The sequence below is a fragment of the Halichoerus grypus genome, chromosome 2, assembly GCF_964656455.1.
Source record: "Halichoerus grypus chromosome 2, mHalGry1.hap1.1, whole genome shotgun sequence".
Lineage (NCBI taxonomy): Eukaryota > Metazoa > Chordata > Mammalia > Carnivora > Phocidae > Halichoerus > Halichoerus grypus.
The window spans coordinates 67,651,931-67,666,443 of NC_135713.1; the positions used below are offsets into that span (position 1 = coordinate 67,651,931).

Sequence of the window (14,513 nt, forward strand, 5' to 3'; positions counted from 1 at the left end):
TGGAGGAGGGCCTGAGGGTAAGGGTCATTAACATCTTTTACTAAGACAAAAAGACTCAACTCTGGTTGCTAAGATACCAACAGACAGATTCACTTAGAGCAGTCAGGACCAATGATTAGAGAAATCTCCCCACTGAACAACACACTAACTAGAGCGGGAACCCCTAAGGCAAACAAACAAAATCTCAAAGGCATAGGTAATCCCTGCCCTTGAAGAGCTTCATATCATCTGCTGTTTGTATTTAAAATTACAAAGCACATTTTAAATATTTTTTTTTAAGGCATAGAAATAAGACAACAGGAAGAAGAGATGGAGGGAAGCTAAAGAAACGTGAATGTCAAGGTCCAATGTTTCATCTAAGTCTGCAGAATCACATTCCCTGGTTCATTAGTTTATTGAACCGAATGAGTCAGTACCATGTGCTGCTGACTCTTCTGGGCATTAGTGACCTGCTGGTTGTAAGACAAAGTGTGAGCCCTCACTGAGCTTGCATTCTAGTGAGGAGATAAAGCAGAAGTGCTGTAAACCTTGACATCTCTGCCTGTGTGCAAGTATGGAAAGTTCAAGAAGCTTCAGAGGGGCATGGAGACAGGTCGGGAAGGCCTCGTCTCTATTTAGCGATTACTATATGCCACGTGTTGGGCTAGGCAATGAGACAGACTGAACAGGAGGCACATGTTCTCTGTCCCTTGAGTGTACTCAGGTGGGAGGTCCAGGTAAAGTAACAAGGAATTCCTGTGGTGCCACTTACTGCCCCTGGAAGTCTGACAAGTTGGTAACATCTTCATCAGGAATAGTGGCACTCACCTTCTAGGGTTATTGTGAGCACTCAATGTTTATAAAACATTTGGCACACTGCCTGGTAAACCACAAATTTTATTATTACAGTTAAGCGTGCGTGTTCTAGAATTACAAGAAATGAGATTGGTGGAAACTGAGGATGGCAGAAAAGGGGAAGAGACAATAAAAGTCTTTAAAAAATCTAAAAGGTTGGAGAAATGGGTTCACATGAGGACTTGCAAGACATACTGCAAAGTGTATTGACGACCCTATAAGAAACTGGATACAATGGAATCACATCACACACCCAATTAAGAGACAAGAACTGAACTGGCAGAAAAGAAAGGAGAGAACAATTTAAATACTACAGGGGCTCTGCCACCATTTCACTCAATAAGGGAGTATTTCAGAGTGAATGAGATTTACAGAGAAAATCATCTGTAGTCCTACAGGCAAACTCAGATCCCACGAATCAAGTGTGAGCACCTCACCTCACTGTAAGTCTAGATATAAACAAAGACCTGTTTTTCAGTACACATACCCTACATGCAAATGTACTATTTAATCTGGCATACAAGTAAGTAAATAGCGGGGCGCCTGGGTGGCTCAGATGGTTAAGCGTCTGCCTTCGGCTCAGGTCATGATCCCAGGGTCCTGGGATTGAGCCCCACATCGGGCTCCTTGCTCAGTGGGAAGCCTGCTTCTCCCTCTCCTTCTACTGCTCCCCCTGCTTGTCCACTCTCACTGTCTCTGTCAAATAAATAAATAAAATCTTAAAAAAAAACCAAAAAACAAGTAAGTAAATAGCTAAAGGAATTTTAATTACGTGTGATTTTCATCACCTTTTGTATTTACTTGATAACTAACTCCTGCTTTAAGATGATCTACCATATGATCTGCATTTGACAGACACACAAATGTGCCCAAAGGACTTGGGGCCAGTATACAGCCAAGCCAGGATGCCTGCCTCATTCTGCCTGGCTCCAGATCCCTGCAGTCTTTCCATGATGCCTGGCCATCGGAGTTTGGATTTGAAGTGACAGGCTAAGATTAAGGAGGAAGAAGATGCAAAACATTTAAGAGGAAAGGTTAATAAGATGGATGGGTATTTGTAAGGAAAGATAAAGACTTTAAGACCAAAGACAGAGAAACCAAGTCAGAAGCTGGTGTGACATATGCTCATCACAAATTTCCAAAATAATATTGATTTCACATATTTCAGACCTCTGTGCATACTGAATTTTGAAGTTTTATGGAAATTCAAACATTTCAGCATCCAAACTGTCTCCAAGTACCTTTCACATCCAAAGCAGCACACGTGTGTACGCACACACAGACACACACAACTTCACCAAATCATGTGTCCAGACCTAAAGCAACAAGTTCTACTGTCTTAGAAACAGAAGGGAACATATGCCAATAAACCAGTGGGAAAGGATCTAAGTCAGAGATAAATGAATGCTGGGAGTAAAGAAAAAAACCTTCAAAGTACTAGGTGAATAATGGTGCCTCTGATTAGTAATGATGAAATGGAGAAATTGAGAAAAATAACAAATAGAAGCGTTAAGTCAGTCCTCAAAGGAAGTCTTTCGAAGTACATTCCCCAAAAAATCCTGCAACGGAATTCATGAAATATTTACTCTGTGCCAGTGTACTCACACTAACAAATCTATACATCGAATCATATTTCCCACTGTAATTTTAGCAATTTTCCCTTACCTTGGAGGAAAAGGTCTCCAGCCCCAATAAATAACAAAAGCTGTCGTATGAAATAATAACAATAATGATAATGACAGGAGTTACCAGGGCCATGCATCACGCTTTTACGTCTCATCTTATGAAGTAGATACTTTATTCTGATTCTACCCGGGGAAAATACTTACTTTCACATTCTGTAACTTGCCTAAAGTTGTCTCACACCATGGGGTTGGGACTCCACACTCATGTCCACCTGACCAAGTCTCTTAACCACTTTACATTGCTTTTCCATTTTAAAGATTCAAACGTTCCCATGAGAATTCTGCATTTTTTAGTGCACAGTTTATGAACACAAAATAATTCTCCCACGCAGTATTTTACAAGAAGTAACTACAATGAACAGTCAGCACCTTAAGTGAATTCAACTTTTCATCCCCAAAACAAAGACCTTCTTGTGTTTATTACTATTTCACATCGCACAAGTACTATCCATGAATGGCACATAAATTGATAAAAACTCAAAATAAAAGGAATACGTTGCTGGAACAAGTCAGCAAATAGTGTCTCAAAAACTTGAGAAATCAGCTCTACCAGATTCTCATTAAAATACTCTGTGTGTACAGGGGCTTAATAACCTGTAGTTTTTTTGAAGTGTAAATTTTACCTGGGTCATTATGGGAATGAGGCACCACAAAGACTTGAAGGGGCTTAGAGTCCCATTCATTAAATAAATAGCTAATGTCAAATCCTTGTTTCCAAACTCCACCATCTGGATTGTCAAAAGGAATTAGACTGTAAACATCCAACATCTAAAAATACAAAAGACAAAATATAGGGGAAAAAAGAGTAAATTTAACCACGTATTACCATTTTTAATTTGAACTTAATGTTGGAAAATATTTGCTCAAAGCTATTCACTGTGTATGTATTTTACTAGATAAAACTATTTCTGTAGACATTAACTGAATAGTTTAAGGCAGAAAACATTTAATTACCATTCAAATTCTTAAAATGCTACTGTGTTACTTAACTATCCTGATAAATAAACCCCTCCTCCATCTGCTTCTAATGAAAAATAATTTCATTCAATTCCTTCTTGCCCTGCTTTTCTTCTAATACATTCTAGTGGAAACTGATAGGAACTAAACAGCAAAGAAAAAATTTTTTGATGAAATGTGATTATGACCAAATATTTCAGTATTTTCACAAGCAATACTGATGATTTTTTTTACTTTGAGTTGTCTTTATTTTACAATTAATCACATATATTTTAAAATCTGTATCTGAATGGAAATGTATCTACAGCTGTTCTTCATTTAGCAAATGTTATGTTCACCTTTTTCATTCTAAAACTAAAACTACAACTGAGTCAATGAGGCATAATCATGTAAAAATGGAAATTTTTAAATGTTCAAATGCTCTCTATGTTTCCAATGTAGTAGTCCGAGGTAATAATCTTTTTGGACACAAAGGAAAAAATATTGCAGAAAAAAAAAATCCTAAAAGCTGGTATTTTTCATATCCTCTATAATACTAAATGTGACAACACAAAACTGATTTTACCAAAATTTGACTTTGGTAAAATTTAAATTATGTAAAAATTATATATAAAATTTTAATTACGTAAAAATCACTATATATTATAAAATATATAAGCGGGTTACAAAAAAACTTAAAGATACCGAGCAAATTATGTAAAAAGTGAATGCAAAGTATTTTAAGGCAACAACATATCTCTCACTTCAGAATGTATGACTTTAATAAATAAAATAAAATGCTCCCAAGGATGAGTCAATAAAGGGAACCAGCTGGAAAGGAGGATGTGTTAACAGTCTCTGTTATTCCTTCTGGTTCTTTCTCTGGCCCTGCAGCTCGCCCTGTACCCCACTGCCTCGCTCCACCTGCCTTCTGGGGTTCTTCAGCAACATGGCTGTTTCTGTCCAGTCCAGATTTAACAACCCCCTCCAAAAAGAGTTTTGTTGTTCTCCTTTAAAAGGTACTTATTTAAAACCTATACAAAGCCAAGACTCACAAAAATAGATACACCTTCACAGCACAGAATCCTGATAGTGTGGGAACCTGACCACACACTAGTTGATAAGATTGTGGGCACAAGGCCTGGCCAACTCTGTCTCCAGCTGCTGGCTTGGCCTGTGAGCCACAGCTTCAAGATCCTATCACATTCTCTGTCCCCAGAAGTTAGTAGAAACATCTACTCCAAAGCAAGGCCAGAGCCAACCCATTTTGTCCAACTGTAAAATATTTGCCCTTTACAGACTTGTCACCAAGTTTGAGCTTCAGGTCTAAGGTACAGGTTAAACACAGCTCTCTGCTAACTGGCAGAACAGAGCACATTTGACACACCTTAAATTTAAGAAAAGCAGAAGTCCTTTCTTATCCTAGTTTACAACTCCACTACCCTCTAGAAAAGCGCTATCCAAGAGAAACAGAATGCAAGGCAAATCCGTAATTTCAAATTGTCTAGTAAAATGAAATAAGTGCAATTAATTTAAAGGATACATTTTATTTAATCCAATATACTCATAATATTATTATCTCCACATATATGTAAAATGAAACAAAGTATTTTGCATTTGTTTTCATAGTAAGTCTTCAATACTTAGAGCACATCTCAATTCAAACTAGCCACATTTCAAGTGCTCAGGAGCCATGTGTGGACAGTGACTTTCATACTGAACAGCACAGCTCTAGAATATTTCCCTTCCCTCTCTCACAAAGAGATACTCAGCAGAAGGTATCGAACCCTACACTGTGTGAAACCTATAATGTATAAAAGATATATAGTAAGAATAAGGCTTTTCTTATACTCTTAATAGGAAGATAAGAAAATCTCTTTGGTCAAATTTAAACCTCTAAAAGTCTTCATCTACTAGACAAAATAAGACCTAAAAAGCATACAAAAAGGCCATAATCACAAAGTATAAAATAATAAAAAAAATTAGGGAAATAAAGAATTACAGAATTTTATCACTAAAAACAACTTTAATGATCATGTGACTAATCCAGTCACTTTACAAAAACAGAAACTAGAATCCAGAGAGTTTAAGCAACTTACTAAGTTAAAACAGACACCAGATCAAAAAAGAAAGAAAAGCAAGAAAATCCCAATGATCATTAACGAATGCATACATTACCTGCACATCTGAATTCCGACTTCCACTTTGCAAAGCGAACGAACAGTCTTCAGGGTCCACTACAAGGGACAACTGTTTTGATGGCAGAAGAGGTGCGCCAGCACCTTGGCTGAAATTGCCTTGTGAACTTTTTGGACCATCCTCCACAGACTCACTCAAATTGATGACCGAGTCTCTAATGTTTGAGATGATCTCATTATTCTCAGCTAGCAAACGCTCCAAATGGTCTATTTTTTCTTGCAACATTGAGAGCTGGCCCTACAATAAAAAAGAAAAAGGCAGCTATATGAAACTCTAATATAGCTCTGCTGGGGCACACACATTTTTTTTTAAATTATGTGCCTGCCCAAGAGGGCAGCCACTCACCCTTCACTTTCCACTTTTATAAGTGGGACCACAAAAAGTGTGGACGGCTGGCAGTGTTGAAACACCAATTTACAACAAAAAATCTCCGTGGCTGCAATCTTTGTTTAATCATATTTTAAAATGTGCAAGAGAAAAACCAAAAATATTTTGGGATATATTTCCTATTGCCCCAAACCCAATCCTAAAAGATCTGTTGAGTTCTCTATAATAGCTAAGTATAACATATTATGTTCAGGTATGAAATTTTAAATTTCAGTTAACTGATTCTAGTTACTTGAAAGGGTCAAAAAGTATGAACCTGAAAAAAATCATTCCATTGTAGTAACCCTAGTGGACAATCCTAAATAAGAAATATCATCTACAGGAAAATCAATTAGTCAACCCTCAATTAGCCACATGCATGAAAAGTAACCACGCTATAGGTCACGTAGACTGCTTCTCCTACATTGTGTGACTTTAAGGGTTTTTTTTTTTAAAGATTTTATTTATTTGACAGAGAGAAAGCTAGAGACAGAGCAGGAGTGGAGGGGGAGGGGCAGGGAGCCTGATGCGGGGCTTGATCCCAGGACCCTGGGATCACAACCTAAGCCGAAGGCAGACCCTTAACCGACTGAGCCACCCAGGTGCCCCAACTTTAAGGTTTTTTAATTGATCCTCACATTAAGAGGCTTGTCATCTTTATAACATAAACCTTGTTGTAGAGAATAATATTTCAGCTTATGAGAGCAAAGACAATCTTTGTCTTGTTCATTCCTATATATAGGGCCTTAAATACGTGGTAGATACTTAAATATTTGTCCCATGGCCCTTCTTTTCTGGAACTCAACAATAATTCTTTAGTGAGCTCCCACTGTACCAGGCAAATGCTACATGCTGGGAAGATATGGGTCCATATCTGAACACAAAAAGTGACACTCTCATAAGCAACAGCCTACCCAAAGTCCACACTAGGGTTTAATAAAATAACTCTATGCCCAGCGAACAAATAACTCTGGACACCCAAAAACAAAAGTTCTATCACCAGTAAATAACAGGAAGACAGAAAGAAGGAGGAATGAAGTAACAGGAGGACAGTAAGAAAGAGGAAGGGAAAAAAAACATGTGAATGTCCAAAGGTAAAGAACTGGTCAAATGGTACATCTATATCATGGAAATGTTTTCAGTCACTGAAAATTTAGAAATATTAATTCCTTAAAAATAGAAATATATGAATCACAGACCTGTACCCCTGAAACAAATAATGTATTATGTTAATAAAAAAAAAAAAAACAGAAATATATGGGAAGGTACTTTCAGAAGATACAGTAGAGAAAAAGTTTAAAAAGCATGCATAAAAAAATAGTAATTTGATATCATCCTTTTGGAAAAAAAAATTATGGAAGACCATAATCAAGATGGTAAAAACTGGTTATGGGTATTTATATTCTTCTTTCGTCTGTTATGAATAGCTGCTGACTCTGTAATAGGGAAGCCAGGAGAAAAAAAGGATTCTACTTCGGGGTTAGAGGCCAGTTCAACAAGGGGAGGGGAGAGGTCAGCAGGCTGGGGTCTACCAAGGGAAGCCCACTGGAGCAAACTGTGTGAAACTGACAGAAGTCTGAAGGGACTAGAGAAGATATTTTGGAATGAAAAAAGAAATATCCAAAATTAGAAGCAAGTCAGCAGGCCATTATCTTTGTGGGGAGGAGGGAGGTGGGAGAAAAGATGACACTGGGGACAAATATCCAAAGCCAGAGACAAGAAACATTAAGAAGGCCTCCACACACCTGAAAGATGCTCTCCCAGGCCTACTTACGGGCATGGGACAGAAACAGACCCTGTGTGTCAAAACTGCAGTCCTATAAGCCAACTATCTCCTCTGGGGTGGCATGCTAGGTCTCCAAGAGGAAGAACTCTGAAGTGTATTTATCAGCATATTATACAGAAGCCGGAAGTACAAGGTTTTAACACAGAACTCATCCTGTAAGACAAGCCCCATTTCCTCTAGTGAAAAGCAAGAGAGAACCTGCTTCAGTTCATGACTAGACATGGCACAGCAAAGGAAACAGGATGCATCAGTGCAACACCAGTTCAGGGCTCAAAGAGAAGCTGGTTGAACCATGTAGATTCCAGGTCAGCAAAGCTATTGAGCAGTATCATACTACAAACCCTTCTTTATCAGCAGACATTGATGCTGGTTGAGTGGTTCTCAGCAGAAAGGCCAAAGTGAGTCCCCTTGGCATAACCCAAAGCTCACCCAAAGAAGCTTAAAATATACGAGAGTCAGGCATGCAGCTAACTAATGTAAATTTATTTTTCTAAACAGACATGCTATCAAAGGCTGTCTGAAATAAGGGAAAAACTTTTCTTCACTTATTATCAAAACACCGAGACCACAGCTTTTTGAAATCACTTCTGATGAATTCTGTTGAATATTTCCAATACTGAAGATACAAGTCTACTTCAGTGATGCTTGCAATTTCTACCACAGCAGGTAACAACAGTAAATCAAGTTCCTCTGATTCCAAGCAGAATTAGAACATGTTGACTTGTCTTGCCTCTAGTAAAGCTACCCTCCTCCATAAAGTAAAACTTAGTCTAAAATACCAGCACCCTAGAGCTTTTAAGATGCTGCAGGTTTTATCATCCGATAAACTTACAGTGTATAAATTAATACAGGGGTGCCTGCATTTCTCCAGACCTTTCTGTATCAGGAGAAGATAATTTTGGAGCCATGCATACAGTTCAACAAGCACACACTGAGAAAGAAGAGGGCTCTATCTAGGAATATTCTTACAATGGCCTTAGTCCCATAACCCATGGATGAGAGCATTATTCAAAATAAACACTACAGGAGAGAGATGTTTTGAGAAAAACAATCCGGCAGGCACCAAAGATGACTTTCGATCTCATTGTAGCTTTAAAGATGCAATTAATGATCAGTACCTGGAATTCTATACCGAATTACTAAGTCCATGGAAAATTGTGGTCTGGGGATATGTCAGCAGAATGGTCTAATGAAAATAATTTTTTAAACTACATTATGCAGTGGAATAAAATCTCCCCCCAAACGGCTGAAATTCTTGAAATATACACACCTCATAAGCAAATTTTGTATATACGACAAAGAAGAGTGGTATGGCCTTAAAAGGATATGCTTGTAGTCTGCATTAAAGTAACAGAAATCATAGATAATGTTTCAATTACACTGACAAGTCAAGGAATACTGAGAGTAATACTGAAAAAGACAATTTTCTGTAGGGTAAGAAAATCACTTGTAAGAAAACCATTTTATTCTTTGATTTGCTAATCAGTTCTATGGGGAGGCCATGGTGTTGCACGGCAGAGGAGTGGAGAAGGAAATCATGATATTTGATTTACTTTGCTTTTGATGAAAGAGAAAAATTGAGCAAAAAAAAAAAAAATCACTAATACGAATGACTTCTGAGAGAGAAAATTTAGAGCCTACTACAGGCAAAACAGGATCAGAACCCACTCAGTCCTACGAACAAAATCAATCAATGTACACCTACAGCTAAATCTGAAAGCTTATGACATAATTATTTGCCCCAAGTAAGCACTAGCTGCTGGAATTGGCATCACTGTGATCACTCAAGCTCGGCTGAATCTGCACATCAGCATCTTCCTTCCTGTTACAGTAGAAAAAAAAAAAATGCATGCCTTCCCATTCCCCACTTCAAAGGCCAACACTTAACTGGTGAGCTCCAAACCCATCTCTCTCAACAGCTCAAAGGCTGGTATTCTTTTGGTTAAAACTCTCTCAACACTGCTTCATCAAACTCCCTTTTTAAAAGTAACTCATTCTCAATTGTGTAACATGTAACTTCAGGTCAAGCTATATGAAATTTGTCATTCTCATAAATCAAAATAGTAAAATTCACCAATTTCCTATGGTTCAACTTAACATGATATCCCATCTAAAACATCAAATCAAACTCCAATGCTTCCCTTAGCCCCACGATTCCCTTCCCGGGCCCCAACGCCTTCACAGACATACAGAGATTATCAACAGTCTGTGCTCATCACCCCCCTTCCTTATAAACTACATTCCCTCACCTGCCCATTCCAATCAGCATCTGCCCACCAAACTCCTGCAAAACTCCCCAAAGGCTTCCATGTTGTTAATCATGATAAGCAAACACTGTCCTCCCCTTACTCATCATCTCAAGGAGCATCTAGCATACTAGACCACTTCTTCCTCCTGGCAACATTTTCTTCACTTACTCCCAGCCCAGCATGTTCTTGGGGTTCCTCCTGCCTCCTGTTTATCAGTCTCCTTCTCCCCCCAGCATCTACATGACAGAGTGCCTGCCTCAAGGTTAACACCTGAGCCCTCTGCCTTCTCTATACTATCTTAAATTATCTCATCCACTCCAGGGTTTAAATTCCATTTTTTTTTGTACTGATGTCTCATCTATATTTCTATCCACAGCTGAAGCCTCTTCTCTGAAAAACAAACCCATCTGTCCTAACAACTATTCCACTCCTCAACATGGTTTCAAACTTATGTCCAAAAGATATCCTCCCCAAAAAAGCCTTCTACAATCCTCAAATCTTCAGTAAGTAGCTTTAATCTCCATCTAGTTGGTCACTCCCAAAATCTTGGTGGCATAACTGATTCTTCTTCCTTCCTCACCGTGTTCATACATCCAACCTACCTGCAAGCTCTTTCCTTACTACCTCTAAAATACTTGCTGAATCGTTCTACGTCTCTCCCTCTCAGCTGCAACCACACTGATCCAAGCCTCCAGCAACCTCTCCTGCCTAGTACACAGCAGCCTCTTAACGAATTTCCCAGTGCTAAGCTTACACCCTTCAACCATGCCCTACACAGATGCGTTATCCTTCTAACAATCCAGTGCTAGTTTCTCACTGCACTTCTACTACAATCAATAAACACCTGCATCTATCTATCCCTCCCCCAAAGTAGCTTCACCCTGATCTCATCTCAGTTGTAAGCCAGTTCCTCCTCAACCCATCTCAAGACCTTCATACATGTTCTCCCTTTATACAGTGCTTCAAATCTCACCTGAAACGTTACCTCAGCGCAGCCTTCCCTAGCCATCCTACCGAAAATAGGCCTTCGCATGTTATTCTCTATTTTTTGCTTCTTCCATAGCTGTTTTTTACCTATTTATTCATGTATTGTTTCTCCATCTTCATCACTAAATGAATCTCTATATTGAGAACAGGCATCACAGCTGTTTTATTCATCACTGTACCCTGATGCCTAGCACAATGCCTGATGCGCAAATATTTACTGGGGGGCGGGGGGGGAGGAAAAAAAACATATGAAACTTTTTTTTCTAAGACAAGAAAGTATTAAATGTCATTTTTTGGCACACAGCTTACACCAAAATAATATGAATAAAAATAAAACACTCTAACAATTTTTTTAAGAAAGAAAATTCACAAAAATCTTCTCTGTGACCCAAAAAGTAGGTAAGAATGAGAAGGAAAGTCCTAAATTATAGGGTGATCTTCACTGACTGAGAGGGAAATGATACAGAAATTGAGCTGTTTGGCCACAAAGTGACAACCATGACCTTGTGAGTAGGGCAGAACATGCGGCTCCTCTTCCAGGGCAGGCGAAGATTATGGACTCTGTACAGTCCAACCAAAAGTTTCAACGTTCACTACTCTCAGTAATCAGGGTTCACTGGGCTCTAATTTCAACTGATGCAGGGGATGAAGAGGGTTTGGTAAAAGAACCCGAGGCTGATCTTGAAATTCTTCCTACCACAGTAGTGATAAAAGATCTTCACTCAACCAAATCAAGTTTTCTAGTTAAGAGAATGATAGATGAATTATTATTTATAATATAATCACCAATGGCAGGATTCAAAAGAAACAAAATTTTACTGGAATACATATGTGTATATACGTCTGAAACTCTAGCTCCATACCACCTGTCATTCATGCTTTCTTTTCCCCCTTCTTGATGTTGTTAAATTCAGTATATCACTCCATCACATCAAGATCTCTCTGGACCTGGATTTTGTCATAAAATGTGCCCACCATGTACCAATGTGATTGGGTAAAAGGCTCTATAAGTAACCATCAGAAGCATCTGAAAGGCTGCTCAAAACTACAAATCCCGGGAGTGCCTGGGTGGCTCAGTAGGTTAAGCGTCAGATTCTTGGTTTCGGCTCAGGTCATAATCTCAGGGTCGTGAGATCAGGCCCCAGTCGAGCTCCATGCTCAGCGGGGGCATCTGCTTGAAGATTCTCTCCCTCTGCCCCTTTCCCTGCATGCGTGCGTGCATTCTAATAAATAAATAAATTTTTTAAAAAAAATTACAAATCCTGGGGATCCACCCTGGAATCTTGGAAAGGGCCACAGAAACTACAATGTTATGTTCCACAAGTGACTCTGGTGATCATTCAGGTTTGGGACCTACATCTCCAACTTCATGCATGTCAGTGAAATATCTAAGATACACCAGCCAATAATAAGCCATTTGGCAAATCACCCCCAAACTACCCTAGAGGGTGACATAAATCACAAACCTGCACCCTTGGATAATCTGCTTAAATGGATATTAAATCTCTTAATCATCCTTGTACCAGACTCCTCCATTTCATGCTTTAGGATATTATACCTCACCACATTTTTATTTTTAATAACTGCAAATAATGATTACCTTTATTTTTAATAACTCCTCTTACCAGAAAAAGATAAAAGCAGTTTAGCTAGATGGTTAAGCACAAGAGCTCTGGGTCAGACTATGTGGGTTCTAATCCTAGGTCTGGCACTTACTAGCAGCACTGTGACTTTGAGGAAGTAACTTAACTTTTCTGGGCCTCAGTTTCCTTTATGGGCAAAATGCAGTGCTAATACCTATTGCTTGGAATGGCTGAAAAGAACTTAGCACAGGGCCTGCCACCAGGTAGGCATTCAAGAAGACGTTACTCTTCTGCTGCTGCTGCTACAATAAAAGTATGGTTTTCTAAAAATCACTTTGGGGTTTTTTTTTTAAAGATTTTATTTACTTATTTGAGAGAGAGAGAGAGAACACAAGCAGGGGGAGAGGCAGAGGGAGAAGCAGGCTCCCCACTGAGCAGGGAGCCCTACACAGGGCTCGATCCCAGGACCCCATGATCATGACCTGAGCCGAAGGCAGACGAGATGCTTAACCGACGGAGCCACCCAGACGCCCCTGGCTTTCTAAAATCACTTCAAAGGGTACCACTTTCCAGGGAACAACTGTGATTAAGAACAGACCCTAAAGCCAAGCCAAGAGTAATGTCATCAAAATGGCTGCAAGGAGACCCCAACCTCCATCCTCCCACAAAGATCAACAATGAAACAGCTATCCATGAACAAAAACAGCTGTGGGACAGCTCTGGAGTCTACTTACAAAACTTCGGCAACACAGTGGGACAAAAAACCTGAAAATAACCACACAGAAAAAAAAAAAAAAGACTGCTTCATTTTGCCGGCATCATCCCATCCCCCAGGCCGGCAAGGCTCAATGCCAAGAGGGAACTCCCCAGCCAGAAAGAGTTTCCTTTGCTAGGAAAGAAGAGCAGGGTAAAACAGGTTCCCCTGCCGCTGGGAGCACCACATAAAGGGACACACAGAGACAACTAGGAACAAGGAAGAAAAGCAGGCACTACCAATAGTAGCCACACAGCACGAACAAGAATGGTTCTGAGCGACCCGCTCTACAGACAAACCCAGCAGCTTTCACCAGTGAAGGAACCAATGGCCAGCACAGCTGCCATGGAATCCCTGCAGATTTTACCAGTTTTCACCCACCCCTTGTATTGACATTTGTTGATGCCACCCACTTGTGGCCCTCCTGCTCTCTCCCCACCCAGCCCCTCTGGAACCTAGGAACCACGCCAGCAGCCAGCCCAGGCCTCTGTGGCTGCTCAAGTGCAAGACTCCAGCCCAGATCCCAGGGGCTGATTCCCACTGCCATGGAGCTAGCCCCTTGAGCTATGCACTTGCAGGTTGCCAACCTGCCACTTGTCACCAGCCTCCACTGCCTGCACACGTTCAGGAAGAGACTGCAGTGACAGGAGAGCAAGCCAATAGCCAGGGCCTCCACTGCTGCTTGTGAACATGGATGAGGTCCTGTCTTCTGTCACTAGCCTGCACCATCATGCTCACCTGGCATCAGACACTCCAGCTGTGCAACTACACATCCCCTGCTTGACCTCCACCACCAGCCTCCACTGCTGTGTGCCCATGGTGAGAATGAGCAGTCATGGTAATACCATCAACAACCAGGGTGCCTGCAACTGCCAGTGCACCCACAGTCGGCCCCAGCCTTTGCTGCCTGCCTTGGATCCCACCACTACATGTATGTGTGCAACTAGCCCCTGCCACTACACAGGCCTCTACAGCTGAGTAGGTGCACACAACCAGCTTTGGCCACCACTGTTGTCTGCCCCAGCTCCTAGCCACCGGGCCTGGAGGTGCCAATGAGGACACAAGCAGCCCTTGCAGCCACTGCCGACACCCTGGAGCATTTGCCAAGGACCACACAGTTGTCAAAGCTATGGA

The 14,513-nt window shown here is 40.3% G+C and overlaps 1 protein-coding gene across 1 annotated transcript in view; it reads right to left on the minus strand.

The window, feature by feature from the left end:
• Positions 1-14,513, minus strand: part of MAN2A1 (mannosidase alpha class 2A member 1) — a 165,866-nt gene that overhangs the window by 135,681 nt on the left and 15,672 nt on the right. Inside the window, exons 2-3 of the mRNA XM_036123025.2 lie at positions 5,634-5,891; positions 3,143-3,287 (exon numbers count right to left, since the gene is read on the minus strand). Of these exons, the coding sequence (XP_035978918.2) occupies positions 3,143-3,287; positions 5,634-5,891 (403 nt within the window). The remainder of the gene's footprint in view (positions 1-3,142; positions 3,288-5,633; positions 5,892-14,513) is intronic.